The sequence below is a fragment of the Wyeomyia smithii genome, chromosome 3 (assembly GCF_029784165.1).
Source record: "Wyeomyia smithii strain HCP4-BCI-WySm-NY-G18 chromosome 3, ASM2978416v1, whole genome shotgun sequence".
Classification (NCBI taxonomy): Eukaryota; Metazoa; Arthropoda; class Insecta; order Diptera; family Culicidae; genus Wyeomyia; species Wyeomyia smithii.
Window position 1 is genome coordinate 81226809 of NC_073696.1, and position 26122 is coordinate 81252930.

General features: G+C 40.2%; 1 protein-coding gene and 1 long non-coding RNA gene across 2 annotated transcripts in view; one reads left to right on the forward strand and one right to left on the reverse strand.

The window, feature by feature from the left end:
- The first annotated feature begins 460 nt into the window (after window positions 1–460).
- On the forward strand, window positions 461–3818 carry LOC129730734 (uncharacterized). Its single transcript, XR_008728915.1, has 3 exons — window positions 461–856; window positions 927–1029; window positions 1091–3818. It is a non-coding gene; the product is annotated as an uncharacterized LOC129730734 (long non-coding RNA).
- Window positions 3819–4882: 1064 nt separating this feature from the next.
- The window catches only part of LOC129730733 (sialin), a 37784-nt gene continuing 16544 nt past the window's right edge, over window positions 4883–26122 (reverse strand). The window contains exons 3-4 of the mRNA XM_055690287.1: window positions 5946–7022; window positions 4883–5880 (exon numbers count right to left, since the gene is read on the reverse strand). Coding sequence (XP_055546262.1) covers window positions 5680–5880; window positions 5946–7022 — 1278 coding nt within the window. The 3' untranslated portion in view covers window positions 4883–5679. The remainder of the gene's footprint in view (window positions 5881–5945; window positions 7023–26122) is intronic.

Here is a 26122-nt window from a genome sequence, read left to right on the forward strand (position 1 = left end):
AAGTAGTCGACGAATTTGTTTATCTTAGTACGCTCGTGACATGTGACAACGAGGTGAGCCGCAAGGTGAGGAGATGGATTGTGCAGCCTGCACAAAGTAAAGTAAAACACCGAACTACTTGAAAACATTTTAGTTTACCGTTGTTCGGTAAGAAAATTACTGAGAAATCGGACACCGAACGTGTTTACCGGAAAACCGTTAACTACTTTACCGAAAAAATCCGTAAAACCGAAAATTTCCTAGTTCAGTAAACTAAAATACTGAATCTCGGAATCCTAACATTACTTAAGGGTCCATCTACATACCACGTGGACAGCAAGGGAGGGGGGGGGGGTTGGGTAATGTCCACGGTCCATACATTTTTTTTTAGAATTTATATGGGCAGTTGTCCACGGAGGGGGAGGAGGGTTAAAATAGTTAAAAATCTGTCCACGTGGTATGTGGATGGCCCCTAACTGAGATTTCGTCAAACTAAAAAACTCTTTCGAGATTCCGGAAAACTGAACTGTCAAAATAACGTGTGCTTCACTAACAGATTTTTTCGTGTTTCGGTGTAAAAAGAAAAGGAACTGGTTTTGCGGCTGATTATTATTATGAAAACTGAAATCACAAAGAATATTTAAAGAAAACAATTAATGCTTTTTTCAATCAATTCTGTATGTTACTAACTCGCTTCGCAGGATGGAAGTTGCAGAGTGATAGATGTTACTTTATTACCTGGAAGCAATTCAAGTCTCCAGTTTTTACCAAAGCTGTGTTTAGTTTAATCAATTAACTTAGTAATTAATAAAATAAATTGTAAACTTGATCGCTTTAATCACATTCTGGGTTATCTGAAGAAAAAAAACAAAAAATCGTAAAATTTTCTAGTATCTCGGCAAAAGATCTCGTTAAAGTTGACAGGTTTTTTATTTTTGTTTCTACAGAATCTCGGTGTTTTGATGTGTCACCTAGATTTTTACCGAGATCTCGGCTGTCGAAATCTCGGTAATTTATTCTACCGTACTATCCGAGAGTAATTTATCCGAGGTAATTCATACTATCGTGACGTGATATCACATAATATTCGCTATAGTGTGATGCCTTCTAGATGTTAGAAGTGACTGGAGCGACTGTCAGTTGACTGAATTGCTGCTAAATGTATATCGGACGGTTGATGGGCGGATTGATGGACCGATGGGACACCTGAATGAATTGTGGAGGCACATTCGCGATATAGTTAACAATACAGCGTGAGGGTGTTGGTCATAACCAAAGGAACCACACGCAACGGATGGCTCGATGCGAAGTGTTGAAAGGTTATAGATGAGGAAACTGGGCTTGTGCTCTCACAAAGCAACAAGAAAGGACGGCTTCCCCAGCCGAACTTTTGAAAGCTGAGAGTGAGCAGTTGTTGTGTGCAATCCAATAAGGGGTTTTAATTTAAAAAAATACCTGCTTTTTCTTATACTAATCGATAACCGACCTTTCAGTAGGCATTACGTAATTTGTGTTAGATCTCTAGGAGTTTTTTTTTATTTTAAAATTGAAAAATCATATTTGTTTTAAATTTTCACTAACTAGCTAGTAGTGCATAAAGTGACATTGCTGTTGCTTGCTTTGGGGGAATATAATCCTGATAGTGAACAAAGTGACATTTCTGCTGCTGGCTTGTGGAAAATATAACCCTGGTTTACGTGTCATGACAGGGATGCGAGATGTGAAGTCATGTCTTAATATTGAAAATATTTGAGCGCGTGTGAATCAGTGGAAGCCTAATGGTCGGTTGATTAACCACACTCGATTTAACGTGTCATTGGAAGTATTGTGAACTTTCAACGGGGACCGTGTTTAAAGATTTCCTATGTATAAAGACATTGTTTTGTGGAGTGTGAAGATATTTGAAAAATGACCTGGCCTCCCCGTGTCGTGATTTCTTGACGGTAGGGTCTTAAAATCACTTACAGTTGTTAAAATTCGAAATCGATTTTTTTAATAGTTTTGTTGTTTAAATTAAGAAAAGTCAGCAGAATATGTATTTCGTTTGACATTTCTTATCAAAAAAAAAAAAAAAAAATAATAATATACATACCCCTAAAACACCCTATTGGCTCATTTCAAAAGTTTAGCCCGAAGACAAGCTTCAAGGGGACTGGTTGGACGAACTCATTTGCCTAGTCTATTAAAAAGAGCCACCGACTTGATTGCAGCAAGTATCGAAGCATGGCACTCCACAATGCTGCCCATAAGATTTTCTCCTGAATACTGGTAATAGACTAAACTGCCGTTCCAAGCATAGTTGTCCCAGCGTGCATAAAGTTTGTGTAGAACATGGGACTACTATAGTTGGAACGGCAGTAAAGTCGTTGCAAGAAGTCTTTATTGGTTAATGCCAGTTCGATTTTCGGAAAGGGCGATCTACAATGGTGCTAAGAGAAGTAAACATGTTGTTTAACCTTACTTGGAGGGTGTAGTACGGAGGGATGACGCGCAAAAAAGCGGTACTATTATCTCGAAGTCTCACATGAACCTTGGTTTTGCAGATGATATTGATATTGTCGGTATTACCCACAGAGCAGTGAAAGTGACATTCGTGCCTTTTGCTGCGAGAATTGGACTTATCATCAACCCTACACCAAAACATATAGTTCATGGTGGCTAGCAGAGAGCGTGGAAGTTCGTCGAGTCTTGCTACAGAGATTGTTGTAGATGGGGATATCTATGAATTAGTTGATGGATTTGTGTACCTTGGTACACGTGACGTTATCCACGATGTAAAGAAACCGATAGCAGCCGCAAACATGATCTTTTGCGGTTAAAGTAGCTAGGAGAGATACCGTAGCATAAAAACCTGTACGAAATTTGCGCTCTACAGGACACTGATTCTTCCGGTGATACTATATGTTCATTAGTGTTGGTCGCAGAAGGAGACCGACTCTGGAGTACCTACTTGGAGTTTTCGAGCGTAGGATGCTGTGTTCAATACTTTTCGACAAACCGGAGAATGGAATTATCGTTGGATGGGTGGAGTGCATGCAGACGTTCTATCGGCGGTGTTAGGAGAGTAGATTAGCTCAAGAAAGAATTATGTGGAGACGAGTTCTGGATGCGATAGAGGGTCTTTAATGACCTGTCGGTTTAGAAGTAGAAAGAAAGTAGGTAAGTCAATTGGAAACCATCAACTTATCTTGTCATGGGTGCTTATTACGGGAGTCGCTTCACGGTGAAATATATTTCACTCTCACGCTCACTTCACTTTTTTAGACCTATTCCCGATTCCACCTCAAGTGAGGTGACAAAAATCACCTCCGTGGAGTGAGATTGACAGTGAAGTGAAATTGAGAATAGGACAAGTGAAATGAGATTGTTTCCCAGCTCAAAAATCTCTAAGTCTCAGAAAGTCGTTTTTTCCGTTTTTTTCAGATAACACCAGATCTTGACGTGCTCTGCATTTCTAAGACATTCGGCATAAAAAAAATGTTTTTTTCGCTATCGAAAATTTCCTGAACTAGTTTGCATTTTTTTATCGGGCAAAAAAATGAAAATTTGACCGCTTTAAGGCACGGATCAAATTCTGATTCGTTTCGTTACTGAAGAATAAATCCAATATTTACCATTAGATCACAAATCAATCAACTTTAAAACTTATGGCATCTTCGTGAAATCATTTCACCCTTCAAAATGGTCCAAAATTTCCGGTCTCACTTCACTGATATGACACTCATAATAACCCAGATTCCGCAGCAGATGTCACTTTGGGACGTTTTTTCACTTACGTGAGTCCCGTAATAGGACTTTATTCACTTCACTCTGATTTCACCGTGAAGTGACTCCCATAATAAGCACCATGGTAACTGCCAACGTGGTAGAAACACGCTAACTTAGATTTGTTTCAAACTGCGTTTCGTTCTTCAAAAATGTTTATTCTTGAGATAAACCTTCATATATTTCATCCCAATTCAGTACTAAGTTATATTATGCGAAATTAGTGCCACTTTTGATTCAGTTTGAAACTTGGCTAGCGAATGCGTCTCAGCAATCCAGCTTTCCACGAGCGGTAATGGCGGACAGTGCACGCAGCCCTTTTTGACATTTTCTGTAGGTCAGAGAATTTTCAATCGCAGTAACGGAGCAGTAAATGTAACAACGTCGTAACGTGGCATTAAAGTTTCTATGCTACGTTGCAAAATTCTTATGTTTTTCACTCCGTTACTGCGATTGAAAATTACCCGACCTACAGAAAATGTCAAAATGAGCTGCCTGCACTGTCCTCTATTACCGCTCGTGGAAAGCTGGATTACGGATCTTTTCTGTAAACATATTCATGCTTCTATTGTGTTTTGGTCGACGTAAATCCGTAATATAACAAAAATTTTACCAGTACTAGACTGGATACGAAGTGCAGGCCATAGTGCAATGAAATGGGGTTTTTTTTTATTCGTTTTTATGTTACATTTATTGATAGCATATATTATGTTCATTGTTCTCTGCGATTTAACATTCATATTTTTTTTTAAGGGGGGATTTGTTAGTAGCTTAAGTATTTATGATAAATATTAGTAAATAATGAGTATGTGTGTCCAATCACAAATGGTGACTTCTCAACACTGTTAGAAATTTGTAATTTTAATTGTTAGGATTTGTTTGCTTTCGCAATTAGGACTTATCATTCGTAGGGATTTAAACCTACTTGTCAGAAAAGGGGAAGTAAACTTACAACTAACTCAATTGCTAACTTATTGGCTATAAAGAGAGCTTATCGTAGCAATTGAGGATTGCAACGATTTTTGTCGAAAATTGTTAATAATTTTATTTGACATAGCTTCTAATGGTTCAACACCAGTAAGTCTATGTAATTCGAGTGTACCAAACCAAGGAGGACGCTTCAAAATCATTTTCAGAATTTTATTTTTAACATTCATATATTTTTATGTTTGTTTCTTCAGCTCTACAAACAAAATTTCATAATATAATGCTTCTTGCACATAGATATTATGCAAGCAGTTTTTAAAATTCCTTGCTAAATCAAACCTTCGTTTTGTATTTGTATGTGACAACTGTCTTGTTAAAATTATAAACAAAAGTAAAACCTTAACTTTGAAAGGTACTTTCCATAGAATCCTTTGATTGCATGTTAGCCTGTCGTTCTATTCAGTTTTTAGTATCTTATATTTTGGATTATCCTTAACACATTTCTGCTTTAACGTCTAAACACTACTGATGATAACCATTGTCGTAGGCTTGATGCTTCCAGTGTATTTCGCGGCAAAGTCTATCTAAATTGTTTCTGAATAAGTACAGATTGCGATTGACTTTTGTTCGTTCATAAGTTTTGTTGTGTGGTAAACGATGAGAAAACTTGTCATATTCCTAAAGATCTGTTCTCTTTAGCAGCCATCCGATATTGCAGCGTTTGTTTGTGTTCGGCGGTATTGTTTTTTTAGAGAGATTGAGAGGTAAAACCAAAACAAATGAAACGTTGACGATTATAAATCTGTTTACCTACATTATATTAAGTATCCTATTAATAAGTACCTATGTAGAAAAGAAGTACACATAATTCTAATCTGATGGTTCGTGACTACTGCAGCAGCAGGACGAAATTAAAATCTCCATTAAGAACCAAGCATTCTGTTTTCGCTTTTAACTGACAGTAAGTACATACTTGCTGTCACTATCTCTAATGACCTTCCTACCTGTCTACTCTGCCTGGTTGGTGTAGTTCAGTTTCGATTCCTTAGTATTTAGTGGCGTTGCTTCAACCTCTCTGTTGTCCGCAGATTTGTTTTCTTTGTTCCACGGTTGCTCCTCACCGGAACCTAGGAAGCTATAGCCCAGAATTTCTATGATGTAGAGACCGATAGTTACGAAGAATATAACTCGCCAGGCTTCGATAGTTTGCTGCGGGAATAAGAGTAAAAAGTAATGAGTATTGAGTTAACTACTTTTGTACCGTAGATTCTTACATTTCCATGCGTGATCTGTCCTACGAAGATGGGAACGGTTATACCAGGAAGCGTCGCTACCGTGTTGGTGATGGCCATCAATGTTCCAGCGTAGTTTGGTGCAATGTCGATATGGTTAGATAGGAAACCGCAGAACATTCCTCCAATAGAAGTGATACCAATACTCATCAATGCGACGGCCAAACCACGCTGGCATCCAATGTAACAGAGAGCCAGCAGGCAACACATTGGAACAACCGACGCAATAAGTGTAGCTATTTTACGGGCAATAGTTGTGTTGATGGTTCCACGTGCACGAAGGGCATCCAAAGTTTTACTGAGTGCCATACTAAAGAACCACATGGTTAAGAATGGAAAAGCAGTGACGACAGCGTTTTCCTTGATGTTGAACTGCAACACCTGCTTCATGTAGAAAGGAAGCTCGATAAGCAGCATGTACCATCCCCAGTTGTTGCAGGCGTGGGCAATAAGAATGCCATAGAAAGGACCTGATGTGAAAACTTTCTTCCATGGCACAGCAGGTTTCGGTCCACTGTGAGCCGAGTCACCTTCCGATCCCAGCGATGAGGTAATAAACGTTCTCTCTTCTTGACTAATCAGAGCCAGTTTGTTGGGGTTGTCCTGAACCAACCAGATCCACAGTATAATCCACAGACAGCTTAGTCCTCCCATCACGTAGAACACCGATTCCCAGCCCAAGCTACCAGCCAGTGCACCTGCCATAAGCATGGAAATAACCGTACCCAGAGCAGTGCCTGCATACACGATCGCTGACATTACCGATCTCTCGTTTGGTGGAGCCCAGGACGCCAGCATGACGTGCATCGCCGGGAAAGTAACACCTCCTCCGATACCTTCTCCGATACGCATGGCCACCATGACACCCCAATGCAGTTTTGCGGCAACCGGGGTCAGAAGGGTACACAGGACGTTGATAAACACCGAAAAGAACATCACCCATTTGGCGGAGAAACTTTCAGCGATGCGAGCTCCGGGAATCTGCGACACAAAGTAGCCCCAGAAGTAGCAGCTTAGGATGGTTCCCTGCAGCGGTTCGCTCCAGGTGAATGGGCCGTCCTGTATGGATGAGAATCAATGTTGAAAAATATTAGATATGCGTAAGTTTGGAATGCTGATTTGATTTAAATTATGTGCGGGGTAGTCTTAGAAGTAATTTGCTTGAATACATTTTGCATCACTTTACACCCGAGACGAAAAAACATCGGTTTTCTGACATGTGTGTGATATCTTTTTCAACTTAAGTGCAAAAAAACTTTTGAGAATTCCGATGTATAATAGTAACAACCGGGTTCACAACTTCTCAACTTCCATCCAAAAAGGCAACATATTTCAATCAGAATACGTATTAACACCTTATTGATTTAAAAAGGGAAAGTTTCTACCGCCCAGGACAGACATCTTCAACTTGCCGTCGATTACCGAAATTGCGGTAGGAGAATTGAAAATACATCGCCTCTACATTTTGTCGCAGTTCAATTGACATCAATTGCGAACCCACTGTGGTAACAATCAATCGCCAATTTTGACCACTAGTTCACTATCGCCAGGCGCGTATTCAACCGGTTTCGCTTAATTAAAAATGAATTCTTGGTCCAATAAAATTTCCACTCCTGAACTCAATTGGTTTCACTTTCGGTGGCAGTCGTGCGTTCCGTTCCGTTAACAAGTGTGCGCAAGATGATACAAAGTATTATCACTAGCGCTGCTACTGTTGTTGGTGCGAATGAAACAGGCAGGATGAGATGGAGGGCCAGTTTATGTCCTCTCGAAGCGTTTATGCAGTTTGAAGAGACTCTCAAACACACAAGCGTTTTCGCATAAGCGCGAGCGGGAGTTGATTGAACGGTTAGTTTTCGCAGCGGGATAACATTCCGTTTGATTAGTTCTAAATTTAAATGCATTCAGTCTGAGGTTCTACAGGAAAATGAGAATCGTCAAGTGCACGAACGAACTAAATTCACTTGGCCACAATAGTGCAATGTACTGTACGAGTGAATCCACCTTTTTTTTTATTCTCGCTTATTTTCCGTCGGTCTAGTTCCGCCGCTGTTGTGGCCAATCACCGACGCCCAGGGAGGCGACTCCACACCAAGGACCCTAACTCACGACCCGTTTATTAACGGACCGGCGCCAACGGCTTTACTTCCTCATTCGATGGAAGGCGTGATCCCAGAGATTCTTTCGCCTCAGAAAATCTCCCGGTGTCGGCTAGGATTGAATCTAGACCAGTTGGGTTGGTTGTGAGTGGATCACGCCACCTCACAACATCGACACCTATGTCGGCGGTGGGATTCGAACCCAGGCGTCGGGCGTGGTTGGCGGAGACGTTACCAACCACACTAGGCCCCCGCTCCTTTGTGAATCCACCTTGAATGAGTTTAAAAATACGAAATCAGATAGAAACTTTCAACTGTAGTTAGTTAACAATATAACAAAGCTTTCGGGGTTCTCAAAGCTCGCTATAAAGATTATCATCAAAGACGTAAATGCAAAGGTTAGAAAGGAAGTAGAGACAGCGCTAAGATATTTGGAAGGGCCTTAGATTGGTAAACTTTGCCGCAGTCGGAAGTATGGTTATTCATTACACACATTTTACACGACAAGATTTCCGTAAAGGCAACATCTAATTTTATATCGACTCTATTTTGATCGATGGTATTTCAAAGACGTCACTGATATGAGGTCCTTACAATAATGGACACACGAAGAAGTGTAACCTGACTACCTGATGATTGCGGTGGCCAAGCGCAACAGAGGATCATGAACAAGTAATGGATTTCCCAGATCAAGATAAGCTAGGAAAACGAGATAAAAACCCAAAGCAGCTGTCGACTGGACGACTGTCAGGTTGAACTTGTAAAGGTCGGGTGTGGAAAGCAATTAGTCGAATTATCTTGATTTTATTGGAGTGTATCGAAAATTGAAATTGAAAAACCTGCCAACTAATCATACAGATACAACAAGAATGGTCAACTTGCAATTTATTCAGTGGTTTGTAGATATTAAGACGGCGTATGATTCAGTCAAGCACAACAAGTAATGGTAAGTTATGCTTCAACACGGGATTACATTGATTTGTGCCACTTCGGAGCACTTTTTATCAAACGTCAGAATAGTCGACAAAATTTTTTGAGCGTTAGTGGATGTGTTTGAGAAGATTAGCGGCACATCTTGTGATGTGAATAAAAATTTTGAAACAGAAATTAGTGAATATGATAAAATGATAGAATAAAAATAAAATACTCATTATTTAGCAACTTTATCAAAAATTACCCAGAAAAAAAATGTTTTGATGCGTTTAAGAGGATCATATTGAAATAAGTATTGTGAACATCAAGAACGCTATACTAAGGGAGCATACTTGAATGATGAAGCATTTTGTCATGATTTTCAACCACCCCACCTCCCCCCTCGTAGCATTTGATCACAAAATCTCAACTTCCCTTGAAAAACGTTGCATAAGATGACACCCCCTTCGTTCTAGGAAAAATGTACAAAAAACAAACTGTAACATTTAGAAAAAAATGATTTGAAAAAAAAAATCATTGTGTCAAATTTAATTTATTCATTACTCATACATTTGTGACAGCATTTCATATGATGTTAACAGCGCTCCATATAATTGTCTTCTGCTTTGCAGAATTTGTCTTTTGGTACGAGGAGAAAAGTTATTCATACAACTCCGAACGGTCCATGTCTGTAGAAAGCACAGAAAATATTCACGAATTCGCCACAATAAAAATAAATTGCAGCACTTACCAGCTTTGAAAACAAACGTTAATCTTGTTATTTTCACTACTAAAAGGCATTCGTTGAGAATGCAAGCGATTATTTTTGTGCTAGAAGAGCTTTTAGAAGCTAAATACTCTTGCTGCTAAACTTTGTGCGATGTTCTAATATATTTTTATTGTACATTTTTTCTGCAAAAAAAAAAAATGCTGCGTCGATTCCAATCAAACCCCTCTCCCCCTTGTCAAAGCTTTTCACAAAACGATCATACCTCCCGTCACTTAAGTATGCTCCCCAAATGAAAAATGTAATGATGAGTTAGGCTATAGTGTTGCTTATAAGCGATTTTATTTTAACTCAACAATCATGCCATTGAAAATGAAATCAACATTCATGCAATTCTAGCTTTATTAAAAAACGATTTTTATGAATCATTCATATATCTGCTCTACAACTACTAAAATTCAAAGTACTTTTTGAGAAGGTGTTACTCAACGAAAGATTTCTATTCGTAGAAAAATCCCCGAATGATTGTGAAAAATAAGACCTATATTTTCTTTTACTTGAAATGCTTGACAACAACGTGATCAAATGGGAACAATATAGAGTGCTGTAATAGAAAATAAACAAAAATTGAAGCTCTAGGCCTATGAGTCAGGGATGTCATGTAGAAAACCTCATGTAGTTTCCGACGAGTTTTCTACGTAGAATACCTCTGGTAGAATACCTAACCAAAAACGAGTATTCTACGAATATTCTACGAAAACCTGCAAAGAGATTTTTGTGGTGAATCACATAAATAATAACGAAATTGAAGTTTGAAAATATCATTTATTTTTAATTGTGATGATTATTTTGTGTGAATTGAGAACGAATTTGACTTTTATAATAGTTGAATTTGTTTTTGATGTGTTTCATACGTTTTCGGATCAAAAATACCTCCCGTTTGCAAAATATTCTAGGGCTAGAACGCCAGTACAAACAACAAATCCAGGTATGTTTAATTTTATCTTCGAAACTTTATATAAATTAGTAAATTAAATTAAGTAGCAATTCAGAACCCAAAAAAATGAGTAATTATTCAACTTAAAACTGAGTACCGTAAACGCGGCAAACTTTGATAGTGCGGGTAACATTGATAGCGCGTGATATCTTGTGCATAACTACCTATTACCTATGAGACATTATATTTACAATAGTTGTTCTACTACTATTTCATAGTTGAGGTGTTACTGTTTGTATACAGTTTGGATTTTGTGTTGTTTGCGTGATACATTTTGCAATAAACTGAAAAAAAAACAGTTTTCCTGATTTAGAATTATCTTATAAGGTGCTCAAACAATCATATATTTCTTATATAACTGTCCCAAGAAGCAATATTTGAATAAAGTTTCTAGAGTCAGTGACATATTAGTGTCAAATTTTTCACAAACATCCATTCATAAAAATGTGAATGTGTCCCTTAAACTTGCACTTTTGAAAATAATATCCCAAAATGGTCAAAATCTGACCATGGTGTGTTCATTCTGGTTGCTCCATTTATTAGAATCAGACGGCCTTTGAACGCATGAGCTACCATACACTACCGTAACCATAACGACCAACACATTGTTTATAGACAAATCATTCACCACCAGTCCCTCCGGTAGTGCAAATTCGAGATTTCCAAATTCTTTTTGGCTTTCTGATAACAGTAGTGCATTTGTACCTCTGAAATGTCGTGTGAAAACAAGAAAAGGGCCTATTTAGACTACACGTCCGAAAAATTACAGGCAGCTGTAGCTGAAGTGCAGTGGAAAAGGTCATCTATACTTGCGGCTTCCCGGAGCTTCAGCATACCGTATGGTACGTTGTATCATAAAATACACGGTTTGTACAGCAAGAAACCTGGTTCACCAACCGTTCTAACCGATGCACAAGAATGCGATCTTGCTGATACCGTTCGTGTCGCTGGCGTTTGGGGATTTCCGCTGACTGCGGATTGTATAAAGAAGCTCGTCAAGCAGTTCCTGGATCACAACAAAATGAAGACCAAATTCAAGAACAACACTCCTGGAAAAGATTGGATCAACTCATTCCTGAAAAGGCACACATTAGTTTCGCGCTTGTCTCAAAACATTAAGCGAAGTCGTGCCAAAGTGAGTCTTGAGACGATCAACAATTATTTCGACAATCTTGCGACAACTGTGGATGGTGTCCCTCCGGAAAACATCATGAACTACGACGAAACCAACTTCAGCGATGATCCGGGATCGAAGCGCGTCGTAGTGCAAAGAGGCCAAAAACACGTAGACACAGTAATGGACCATTCTAAATTCTCGTTTTCTGTAATGTTTGCGGGGGCAGCCAATGGAAAAATGCTGCCACCGTATGTCGTTTATGCAGCTCTCCACATGTATCCAACTTGGACTGAAGGAGGACCAGATGGTTGTAGATACAACCGCACAAATCTGGTAACATGTGAAATATAAGTATAAATTCCATTTTCTTAATCATAATGCATTATTGGGCTGGTTCGACTCTATGGTGTTCGAAGACTGGTTCTTCACGATAGCACTGCCATACTTCAACGGACTACGTAACGATAAAAAACGTATTATCATCGGCGATAATGTTGCTTCACATTTACAATCCTGCATGGCCAGCAATATCAGCTTTGTTCTGCTGCCGCCTAACGCTACTCACCTATGCCAGCCTCTCGATGTTGCCTATTTTCGACCTCTCAAAAAAGCCTGGAAAGATACATTGAGCGAATGGAAGAAACAAAACAAAGGATGCATTCCAAAACACATCTTTCCTCGACTTCTGAAGAAGTCTTTGGTGAAAATTAGGGAGAATAGTGAAACCAATATGAAAGCTGGGTTTAGAGCATCTGGAATTTACCCATTGAATGAGAAGGCAGTGCTCAAGAACCTTCCCGGCAATGCTGATGAGCCTTAAACCGGAGAAACTGCAGTCACATCTTCGTTTTCAGAACAGCTGATTATAATGATGAAGAAAGAGCGGTTCGGATTAGCGCAGGAACGAACCATTCCACGTAAGCGCCGGTTGATTGATGTTCAGCCAGGTTCCAGTGTTAGTGAACAGCAAGCTCAACATTTATTGGTCAAGAAGATTAAAGTTGAAACAGAAGTTGACGATGATACCAATGTCGTGAACCCTCCGAAAGTTAAAGGCGAAGCGAAATCCACCAAGAAGGGTTCGATGCTAGCAACTCGAAACCGTCGTCCGTTGAAAAATATAACCAACAGGAAGTAGCAAGCAACCATATTTCTACCACCCGTAGCAAGTTATTATATAAATCGAGACAAATAAACATGGTTATACAAAACCCGAATATAATTGATTCCTTTTGCATATTGAGAGTTCTTCATGCAACACTGTTGTAAACTAAAAAATCATGAACTAACCTCAGGTGAAAGTCTATGCTTCTTATTTATGCTTGTATGGACTAAAGTCTAACGATGCGAGAGGCCTAAACTGAACAAAATGAGTCTACGTGCTCCATAAACGTGGACCTTTCTAACATTTTCCTTAATTATTCCAGCATTATCAAAGTTACTCGAAAACGAAAAACTAGTCATAGATTACAAAAAATAATCAATAGCGTAGTTGAAACAATACTGATGAATTTCGATGTTGTACATGCATTGTCGTATACCTAGTACTTATTTTAAAAATACGAAACCCGGAGTAAATTTGTTGAAGTGTCATATATTTGAGTAATACTTAAAAAAGCTATCAAAGTTTGCCGTTTTTACGGTAATACTGTACCCAAAAAGTGAGTAACAATCACTCAGTTTTTAAAACGCCTTGTTTCTCAATTATGCGTATTTACAGAGTAACTCAGTTTATGAGTTGTTCCACTTTTTACGAAAATGCGTCAAATCTTACTCATTTTAGAGTTATTTTTCCCGAGGGTGTAAAGAATTCTTTCTGCAACCGTTTTAAGTTGCATGGAATTTTCGGTTAGCTTTTTTATATATGCCAGGGGAACCATGAACCATTGAGATGTGGGGTACGCTCTAAATATATTCTGTAGAAATCGGGCCTTAGATGCGCCTTTGTTTTTGCACTGATTTTGTATTTGACGTATATTATGCGATTTTGATTTCATTAGCATTTTTGATGACAACAAATATGTTGTTGAGCCGTGAATTACGATTAAAATTGTTGAGTGTAGCTAAACTTTGTTTGCTTTTTTGAGATTCTTTATCATTGCTTGTTTCGCCATAATCACTAAGTAGTCCGGAAAACCCCTTTCTTGCTTCTTCGTGTTTCTTTTTTTTTATGTTATATTAATTCTCCCGTTACTTAAATACATCTCATCATTATATCTTGTAGCTTACTTTCTAAAGTATCTTAATAACTAAAAGCAGATTTTTTATCCTCGCTGCCGACTACGAGCTGAAACTAAATCTAACTTAAGCTAGAATGTTTTGCATGAAAAGCACTGAATAGTTGTTTGATGGTTTTCCATCGCCATAGGTGAGCAGCATATTGAATATGTTCCGCTGCTGGGCCAAGATATTACGGACTGGCATATTGGGTTGTCTCCCTCGGGGCCTGAGAGTATCGTGCGGGTCTAGTTGCTGTTTCCGGATCCGGGGTATTAACGTGTTATTGTCGTTTGGTTGGATGTAGGCGGAAGGGGATAGGACTAAACTGGGGCGTGGATGGATTTCAGGAAAACGTATATAAGGGACATGTAGGATAGGTTACGGCTCGCCAAGACATCACGGACAGGAACAGCCGGCTGCCTACCTTCGGCCTGCAGGGAAGCTATTAATCTAGACCTGGCGTCACGGTGTACAGGGCATGACACAAACAACGTGCTCTATGTCGTGATAACCTTCACCGCAGGCACAGATACCACTCTCCCCGAGCCCAACACGACGGAGATGCGCGTCAAATCTATAGTGATTGGACATAAGCCGGGACATCACGCAAATGAAATCCCGACCTACATCCAACCCCTTGAACCACGGGCTCGTCGATACCTTGGGGATTATGGAATGTAACCACCTTCCCAGTTCCCCCTTGGTCCAAGAATTTTGCCAACTGATGATCGTATTCTGACGTACAAATGCGAAAAATTCATTAAAGGCAATTGGTCTTTCATAAATATCACCGTTTGTTGCGCCCACCTTAGCCAAAAAGTCCGCTTTCTCATTACCCGGTATCGAGCAGTGAGAAGGGACCCACGCTAAGGTAATCTGAGTAGATTTTTCGGATAAAGCACTCAGATGTTCCCGTATTTTCCCCAGGAAATACGGAGAGTGCTTAACATCTTTTATCGATCGGAGAGCCTCAATGGAACTGAGACTGTCCGTAAAGATGAAATAATGGTCCGTGGGCATTTTTTCGATAATCCCTAGGGTGTACTGAATTGCAGCTAGTTCTGCGACGTAAACAGAAGCAGGATTATCGAGCTTATGGGAGACGGTTAAATTGCTATTGAAGATACCGAAGCCAGTGGACCCATCAAGAAGTGATCCGTCAGTGTAGTACATATTGTCGCAGTTGATGTTTCGATATTTATTGGAAAAAATTTTGGGGATCTGCTGCACGCGTAAATGATCCGGGATTCCACGAGTTTCTTCTATCATGGATATATCGAAAAACACAGTAGAATCAGAAGTATTTGATAAGTCGACACGATTTGGAATATTCGAAGAAGGGTTAATATTTTGGGACATGTGATTGAAATACAATGTCATAAAACGGGTTTGAGAATTAAGTTCGATTAACCTTTCAAAATTTTCAATCACGGGACGGTTCAAGACCTCACATTTGATAAGAATACGAGAAGACAGGCTCCAGAAGCGGTTTTTCAATGGTAGTACTCCAGCTAAGACCTCCAAACTCATCGTATGGGTCGACTGCATGCAACCTAAGGCGATACGCAAACAACGATATTGTATTCGCTCCAGTTTGATCAAATGTGTGTTTGCTGCGGAGCGAAAGCAGAAACACCCGTATTCAATAACAGACAATATCGTTGTTTGGTAAAGCCTTATAAGGTCTCCTGGGTGGGCTCCCCACCATTGTCCGGTTATTGTACGAAGAAAATTCACTCTTTGTTGACATTTTTTCATCAGATACCTCACGTGACAACCCCAGGTGCCTTTAGAGTCGAACCAGACACCAAGATATATGTGTACCAAAACCTGAGAAATCGTTTTACCCATTAATTGTGTTTGAAGCTGAGCAGGTTCATGCTTCCTAGAAAAAACTACTATCTCAGTCTTCTCCGGAGAGAATTCGATACCTAGCTGTAAAGCCCAAGCAGACAAATTTTCCAAGGTATCTTGCAATGGTCCTTGCAAATCGGCAGCTTTGGCTCCTGTAACAGAGATTACACTGTCGTCTGCAAGTTGTCTTATCGTGCATGAGTTTGCCAGACATTCGTCGATGTCATTTACATAAAAGTTGTAAAGAAGGGGGCTTAAACATGAGCCCTGGGGAAGACCCATGTAGCTAATGCGAAAAGTTGCCAAATCGCCGTGCGTAAAATGCATGTGCTTTTCGGACAACAAATTGTGCAAAAAATTGTTCAAAATTGGAGAAAATCCTTGTCGGTGAAGTTTACCCGAAAGAATGTCAATAGAAACGGAATCAAAAGCCCCCTTAATGTCCAAGAACGCAGACGCCATTTGTTCTTTGCGAGCATACGCCAGCTGAATATCTGTTGAAAGCAACGCAAGACAATCATTCGTCCCTTTGGCACGGCGGAAGCCAAATTGAGTATCTGATAGTAGACCATTTGATTCGACCCAATGGTCTAAACGACGGAGTATCATTTTTTCCATCAATTTCCGGATACAGGATAGCATTGCAATCGGCCTATAAGAGTTGTGATCAGAAGCTGGTTTCCCTGGTTTTTGGATGGCGATCACCTTCACTTGCCTCCAATCCTGCGGTACAATATTTTGCTCCAGGAACTTATTGAACAAGTTCAACAAGCGCCTCTTGGCATTGCCAGGTAGATTCTTCAACAAGTTGAATTTGATTCTATCTAACCCAGGCGCGTTATTGTTACAGGACAGGAGGGCAACTGAAAATTCTGCCATCGTAAAAGGTGATTCAATCGCGTCGTGGCCCGGAGACGCATCGCGAACAATGTTTTGCTCAGGAACAGAGTCCGGACATACTTTCCTGGCAAAATCAAATATCCACCTACTTGAAGACTCCTCGCTTTCGTTGACCGTTACGCGATTCCGCATTCTTCGGGCTGTGTTCCAAAGAGTGCTCATTGATGTCTCCCTCGACGTCTCGTTTACGAACCGACGCCAATATCCGCGTTTCTTTGCCTTAGTCAAGCTTTTAAACTTGGTATCAAGCTCCGAATAACGTTTAAAGTCGTCGGCATCGTCTGTATCCCGGAAGGTCAGATACGCGTCGGATCTTTGCGTGTAGACATCGGAGCACTCTTGGTCCCACCACGGAGTGGGAGGCCGTTCTTTGATCGTTACGCCGGGATATTTCTTCGTTTGGGCTTGCAACGCGGCGTCGAGAATCAAGCCCGCGAGGAGGTTGTATTCTTCAAGTGGTGGATGATGTTGAATCGACTCGACCGCTTTTGAAATCATTTCCTCGTATAACTTCCAATCGACATTCCGTGTGAGGTCATACGGAATGTCAATTGGTCGCATGCGAGTTGACCCGTTATTAATTGAAATAAGAATAGGCAAATGGTCGCTACCGTGAGGATCAAGGATTACCTTCCATGTGCAATCCAACCGTAGCGACGTCGAACATAAGGATAGATCCAAAGCGCTTGGGCGCGCTGGAGGTTTCGGGATACGTGTCATTTCACCGTTGTTTAAAATAGTCATGTCGAAGTCATCGCAAAGGTTATAGATTAAAGAGGAGCGGTTATCATTGTATGGGGAACCCCAAGCCACGCCATGAGAGTTGAAGTCTCCCAAAATCAAACGTGGCGAGGGAAGAAGTTCTATTAAATCAAAGAGCAGCCGTTGCCCAACCTGTGCTCTGGGAGGAATATATATTGAGGCAATACAAAGCTCTTTACCTTGTATTGTCATTTGACATGCGACAACTTCGATGCCTGGAATCGAGGGGAGGTTAATACGATAGAAAGAATAGCACTTTTTAATCCCTAAAAGTACTCCTCCATATGGGGTGTCTCGATCAAGGCGAATAATATTAAAATCATGGAAGTTGAGATCAATATTTGAAGTAAGCCAAGTTTCACAAAGGGAAAATGCATCGCATTTGTTTTTATTTATCAAAACTTTAAACGAATCAATTTTTGGTAAAATACTTCTACAATTCCACTGTAAGACAGAGATAGAATCCTTCATATACGCAGTTGAATTAGGCATCGAAGGATACAATCGCTGCAAGGAGGGGCCATTGGGCAGTCAACTGCTTCAAAAATGATCTAACTGTTGGGAGGAATGCTGTAAGAAAAATTTTAATTGGATCGGGTACATTGAAATTTTCAAAAATCCAGTCCACAATGTCAGAAAATTTCACTAATCCAGAGTTTGTTTCATCAACTGGATGTGCAAAAGAACAACTGGGGTTTTAGATGTTCCTGGCAGTGCTGGGAACTCCTTCTGGGACTTTAAATTTGCAAGCCCAGGAGGAGTTTGCTTCGGTTTTTCCGCAGCACTGTTTGGTTTGTTCGTACTTTTCATTACACTTTGGGAAATCTTAGGACCTTTACTGGGAAGTTTACATCGCCTCTACATTTTGTCGCAGTTCAATTGACATCAATTGCGAACCCACTGTGGTAACAATCAATCGCCAATTTTGACCACTAGTTCACTATCGCCAGGCGCGTATTCAACCGGTTTCGCTTAATTAAAAATGAATTCTTGGTCCAATAAAATTTCCACTCCTGAACTCAATTGGTTTCACTTTCGGTGGCAGTCGTGCGTTCCGTTCCGTTAACAAGTGTGCGCAAGATGATACAAAGTATTATCACTAGCGCTGCTACTGTTGTTGGTGCGAATGAAACAGGCAGGATGAGATGGAGGGCCAGTTTATGTCCTCTCGAAGCGTTTATGCAGTTTGAAGAGACTCTCAAACACACAAGCGTTTTCGCATAAGCGCGAGCGGGAGTTGATTGAACGGTACAAGCATTTCTATTTAGCATTCTTCATCGTTTTGTATCTCTCGTCTCTAATAAATGGCATGTTATCCCCTTCCCCACAAACTTCCCGAATTGCTAAATTAATATTCATGAATCCCACACTATTTCTGCTACATCAATTCCACAAAACTCATTCCCCATTTCCAATCTTTCCTCCTTGATCGCTGATAGATCATTTTTCATTCCTCGTTCCATATTGCGCATTCTTCATCTTTAATATCAAATCTCTCACTCATTCATCTGTCATCATTTCGCCCCCATACCTTATCTTATTTAGCGCCCTTTATCATTCCACCCAAAGCATTGTTTATCCCTCTTCTCTTTGTCTCTCGTTCATCTCTCTCGTTTCTTAACTCTTTTTTGTCACTCCTCGCTTCTTGTTCTCCAAGTTGATCTTTTCAATTTTTATTTCTCCTTCCCTAATTATTCCATCTCTTATCACTCATAATTCCTTTATGCATTCATCCTCTATTTCGAATCGTTCTCCATTCATCGGTCCTACTCATCACACGCAATATTTTGCATTCCTCTTCTATTCAAAGGAACGCGGAAACAGAAACGGATTGTATGCTTCGAAATGCAAGCGACTGTTTATGTGCTAGAAGCGGGCTCGTTATGCTCCTCAATATCTGTAGAGATCAGAGTGGAAATTCATCGCTCACTTCTTGCCAGGCTTGCCAGATCTACGAATTTATCCGTAGATCTACGGATTTGTTCACTTCTACGGATTAACATTTATATGGGAAATCCGTGAAGAGGGGGGAATCAGGGGAAATCAGGAGAAATCCGTAGAAATCCGTAGAAATCCGTAGAATCTACGATTTTTATCGAAATAGTTCTGGCATCTCTGCTTCTTGCCCAGCATGAGAGCTGCGTGTAATAATTTTTTGCATCCTACGAAAAGAATTTGTTTGCCTTGTGCTGTGTTCCTGCCGTCCGCAGATAAATTTATACACTTGCTGCTTCCCAGTCAACCACAAATCGTACAACGCTTATTATCATGCGCAGAAACTCAGTTTTAATTGTATATCATGGTGCAGTCTAACCGATTTACGATTGAGGGCTTGGAATTGTAAGAAAGTGTCAAACAAATCGCTTTCAATCGGAAATTATCTTATATAAATACGTAAATCGATGAATTGCATACCACTATCCCTCAGTACGTATATCTCCTCCAAAATAGTACGCATAAAGACTGGAACGCGCAAAAATTGGTCGACAAAAAAATCGTTTCCTTCAGTCAAATTCGAAATACAAAAATCTTCCTATTTTTATTTTGATAGTTCAACTCACATGTTTAAAGGAAAAAATGTTCGTTTATTATTTTGGTTTGCCAAATCCAAACTGCCGTCCCATCCGCTTAACCCCTTTGATTAAATTTTGTACAGTGGTCTAATCGACCTTATCCGACGCCAAACGCCAGTAAGATTTATTCTGCTGCTCGTTTTCGATGGATTTATTAGTTTTTTTTAATATTCCGTTTGACCAAGTCTCAATACTGTTCGATAGAGCGGAAATCTGGGCTGTTAGGAGGGTTCTGGTCTTAGGGTACTACAACCACGTTGTGCGCATCGTACCACTCGATCGCCTTTTTCCCATAGTGGCAGCTTGCCAAGTCCGACCAGAACAGCAAAACCCTGTTATGTTGCTCTAGGAATGGTAGCAGCTGGTTTTCCAGGCACTTCTGGACGTAGATCTCTTGATTGACAGTTTCGTACTGATGGAAATGCCGCCTTTTAGACGACACGTACATATGGCCTGCCAGACGAGGTATTTTTTCGGGAACTTCGATAGTTTGATGGTTTTAAAAATTCAGGCCACCTTTCTTTTTCATGGTACGGTATAAAATTCCTGTCCCGGAAGCTGCTTGAAATCAGCCTTCACATAAGTTTCGACACCCATGGTGTAACTTTGTAAGCAGATAACAGTTTTCCGGACCACCGCTTCGCCGAGGTGTTTTATTCGTAATATTCCAGAATATTACTGCGTTCTGCATCAATTCATGCAAAAAGCCCAAAAAGTGTAAAAATGGCACATTTTTTTATGTTATATTAATTCTCCCGTTACTTAAATACATCTCATCAGCGAAACGAATGGCATTTAATGACTCATACTGTGAATTTTCGAGTGTTTGAAAGTTTTCTACTTGCAAGAAGTTTTCTACCGTAGAAAACGTAGAATACAGTTTTCTACGTAGATTACTTACGAGTCCCGAAAAATCGCGTAGAATACCATCCCTGCTTATGAGGAAATATGATGAATTGAGTTTTTGAAGCGTTGAGAGAATTTTTTTTCTTTTGCAAACAGGCAAAGAAAATATCAAAACTTTTTTGCCATCGACTGCATATGGCACAAAGACTTTTTATGTTTACAGAAATTTTGGTGTTATCAAATAACAATAACCTTTTTATCCTGAAGGTAAATCAGGAGAATCTGGAGTTAATATATTGTACAGGACTGGATCCAAGATTGAAAACTGAGGCACACCAGCTCTGACAGAAAAACTATCAGATTATGAATGAATTATGATTATAGTGTCATATTGTTGAAGTAACAAATTACTGACTTCGAGCCACCACTTCGAATTTTCAAAAGCACAAGACTCGAAAATAGTTGATGCATTTTCTATGAAAACGCTTTTTAATGTTTGCTGCACCAAGGTGGCTCGAAGTCGGTCATTTGTGAATTCAACACCATTTCATAATTGATGCTGATGACTGTCCGCGTTGAGGAAAACCTAAAACCTTCGAAGACACGGAATTGGAGTTGCTTCATGAGGATCCATGCCAGACGCAGGAACAGCTTTGGTATTGAGAATTACCCACTAAGCTATTCCCAAGCGATTACATGCTTCGGGAATGATTCAAAACAAGGAACTTCCTTATGATTTGAAGCCAAGGGACGTTGAGCGGCGTTTTTCTGTCTGTGAACAATTGCTCCAGTGACAAAAATGTAAGGGCTTTCTTCATCGAATTGTAACGGGAGATTGGATTCATTACAACAACTTAAAGAAAAGAAAGTCATTGGGATGGAAGGAGGGAGAAATATGCCCAATAAACAGAAAGGGCGACAAGGGTGAATGTGGAAACTACCAAGCGATCACGATTCTCTACGCAACATATCAAGTGCTCTCCCAGATCATCTTTCGCCGTCTCTCGCCGCTAGCACGAAGTTATCAAACCAGTTTTAGCGATCGGCAACGGACCAAATCTTCACGCTGCGGCAGATCCTCCAAAAGTGTCGCGAATACCAAGTCCCCACGCACCACCTATTAATCGATTTTAAGGCCGCTTACGACACTATCGACCGTGCAGAGCTATAGAAAGTTATGGTCGAAAATACCATCCCTGTGAAGCTGACAAAACTGATTAAGGCCACGATGGATGGTGTACAGTGCTGTGCGAAGATTTCGGGTGCGGTATCAAGCCCGTTTGAAACACACAAGAGGCTTGGACAAGGCGACGGTCTCTACTGCCTTCTGTTCAACATTGCGCTTGTGCAGCCTTTAACGTGCGGGAAAAAATCCAAGCAAAGTCTTGGTTCTACATTCCGATTCGGAACTCGACCTTCTGTTTATTAGTATACACAGACTTCGCAGCCAGCTGTTTAGTGTACAGGACAATTACGGGGCTACTGCTACGATCCTACTGACACTAGCAGTCTCTCCCGAGCCGAGACTCGAACCTACGACGACTAGTTAGGTCAGCATCGTACCTCACGACCATCTGGGAGGTACCATCTTCAATAAATCCAGCCAGTTCATCTGCTTCGCTGACGGCGTGGACCTTGTCGGACGGATGTTCCAGGCGGTTGCTGAACAGTACACCAACCTGAAACGTGACGCAGAATAGGTTGAATTGAAAGTGAAGACCAAGAATCTGCTAGCCTTGGAACCGAGCGCGACAGGGCTCACATAGGCAGTAGCGTAGTGATCATCGGGGAAGAGTTCAAGATTACACAGGGCAACAAAAATTGACTTTTTTTTCTGCCTTGGCTTCTATATATAATTTTTTTGTGTATTTTTATGCAAAACTGAATTTCCTCGAGTTTGAACATATTTCAACTTAAGGGGCAACAATGGCGCCTTTTTGAATTTTTGAGAAACCGGTAATTTTTGTGGTTTTTTTCGACGCCATTTTGTTTTGAGGCCAAATATCAAAATTCTAAGAGTTTGTCCACATATTAGCATCTTTTTACCCATTTTTTGAAAAAAAAAAACAGATCTTAAATCGGACAAAAACTGAGCTCAAAACGGTAATTCTACGAAACCGGGTTTGGCATAGTTTTAGTATATTTTTCACAAAGCAAAATAATATCGATTATTTTTGAGCATTAATGGTAATCCGCTAATATCTTGAAGTGGTAGTCAAATTATATCTTATTTTGAGTAAAAAAGTCTCAGAAATCGAATGGTAGGTGTCTGATCTACGTAAAATGTCTGTTTTTTTTTTCAAAAGATGGGTAAAAAGATGCTAATATGTGGACAAACTCTTAGAATTTTGATATTTGGCCTCAAAACAAAATGGCGTCGAAAAAAACACAAAAATTACCGGTTTCTCAAAAATTCAAAATGACGGCATTGTTGCCCCTTAAGTTGAAATATGTTCAAACTCAGGGAAATTTATTTTCGCATCAAGCTTCATCAAAAAATCATACATAGGAGCCAAGGCAAAAAAATTGTTGCACTGTGTTAATGACGAATTTGTTTACCTCGGATCATTTGTAACGTCAGACAACTGCAGCATAGAAAATCGCAGACGTAATGTAGCTGGAAGACGTTGATGTCTGGCAAACTTTGCCTCCGTACCCAGTGCATCATATACAAGACACTCATAAGACCGGTAGTCCTCTACGGGCACGAGATTTGAACAACGGTCGAGGAGGACTTGCAAGCACTAGCCGTTTCCGAACGACGTGTCCTTAGGACCATCTCAGGCGGAGTATGTGACGATAGCGTGTGGAGGAGAAGAATGAACCATGAGCTGGTGCAATTCTTCGGCGAGCCCAGTATCCAGAAAGTCGCTAAAGCTTGTAAGAATGCCGAACAACAATTCCGCAAAAATGGCGTTTGTCTCGAATCCGCAACGCGCAACGAGCTGGGTGGTTGAACCAAATAGAGCAAGATCTAGGAAGTGTGGGACGCTCAAGAAGCTAGAGGCAAGCTGCCATGGACCGAGTGCGTTGGCGTAACATTGTGACGTAGGTAAAATCCTGAGGGGTGTTTCACCAGGGAAGTAAGTATGTGTAATCAGTTCACTATATGCACAACATGTAGGATATGCGATGAAAAACATGTAGGACTATTCGGAGATTAAGAGAATATCTTGAGAAACAATCTATTATTCAAAATTCTGCCATTGGAATTACATACTTGGAGAATTTCCATAATCGGTGTTTAGCATTGAAAATGAACTATACAAATTTGTGCGATTTCTAATGAGGTTTTGCAAATCGCCTTCGAAATAAGGTTTGTGCTCACGTACGTATTGGAATTGTGAATATGCTGCAGCAATAAAAAAAATTCAAGTTCAGTTTGGACATTCGACAGTGTTTAGCATGCAGGTTTAATAGCCAAACTGTCAAATTTCCGTTTTCCTCTTTACAAAAATGATATAAAGTTACTTGATTGACCGCACCCTTCAGGTTAACTACTCAAATGGTAAATCTGATTGATTGCCTGTTAGAGCTGGTGTACCTCAAGGATATCTCGGGCCAAATCTCATATAATATTTTTACTTCTAATCTTCCTGATTTACCAACTAGGATGAGAGAAATTTCTGTTTTGCGACAACACAAGCATTTCCGTAAAAGGAAAAAGCCTTCGTGTCATATGCAGTCGGCTGTAAAAAGGTCTAGATATGTTTTCATCGAACTAGCAGAAATGGAAGATTTCTTCTAATGTATCAAGAACACAATTAATTTTGAGAAATCGTGCGATCTGAAATTGGTCTGGCCAAGTTTAATATTTAGGACTAATCTAAACATATAAGAAAGCAGCTCTGTCTGTCTGTCTGTCTGTCTGTCTGTCTGTCTGTCTGATTCATATAGGCTTGGAAACTACCGAACCGATCGGCGTGCATTTTGTATATAGGGGTTTTAGGGGCCGAGAAAGGTGACTAAGATAGTTCGAGACCCCTCCCCCTTCTGCAAGGGAGGGGTCCCATACAAATGAAACACAAATTTCTGCATATCTCGAAAACTAACCAAGCAAATGGAACCAAATTTGGCATGTGGATGTTTTTAGGAGTAACAAAAATGTACATGTTGATTCGAAACCCTTCCCTCTTCTGGAAGGGAGGGGTCCCATACAAATGAAACACAAACTTCTGCACATCTCGAGAACTAACCAAGTAAATAGAACCAAATTTGGTAGGTAGATGTTTTTAGGGGTAACAAATATATCCATAATGGTTTGACACCCCTCCCTCTTCTACAGAACCAATCAACCAAATACAACCAAATTTGGTATGTGAATGTTTTTAGAGGTAACAAGTATGTCCAAAGTGGTTCGACTCCCCTCCCTCTTCTGTGAGGGAGGAGTTCATAACAAATGAAACACAAATTCCTGCTTTTCTCGAGAACTAACCAACTAAATGGAACCAAATTTGGCAGGTGATTGGTTTTAGGGGTAACAAATATAATGGTTTGACACCACTCTCTCTTCTATAAGGGAGGGGTCCCATACAAATGAAACTCAAATTACGCACAGCTCGAGAACCAATCAAGCAAATATAACCAAATTTAGCAGGTGAATGTTTTTAGGTGTAACAAACATGTCCATAACGTTTCGACAGCCTTCCTTCTTCTGGCATGTCTCCAAATACCATTTCGAAATCCAAGATGGCGACTTCCCGTTTCTGAAAAATAGCGGCAAATGACCTTATACCACCAAACATGGGTGCACTGAAGCCACAAATCGGCCTCAGACAACATTTCGAATTGTAAGATGGCGACTTCCGGTGTCTGGAAAACAGCCGAAAATGACCAAATACCACCCAATATAAACATTTCTTCAACTAGATTGACGCTCAGAGGCCAAAATTGTCTCCTAATGCCATTCTGAAATCCAAGATGGCGACTTACGGTTTCTGAAAAACAGCGGCAAATGACCAAATACCACCCAATATGGGTATTTTCGGGATTGTTATGATGCACTGAAGCCACAAATCGACCTCAGACAACATTTTGAATTGTAAAATGGCAACTTCCAGTGTTTGGAAAATAGCCGAAAATAATCAAATACCAGTCAATATGAGCGTTTCTTTAATCAGATTGACGCACGGAGGCCAGAAATTGTTCCGAA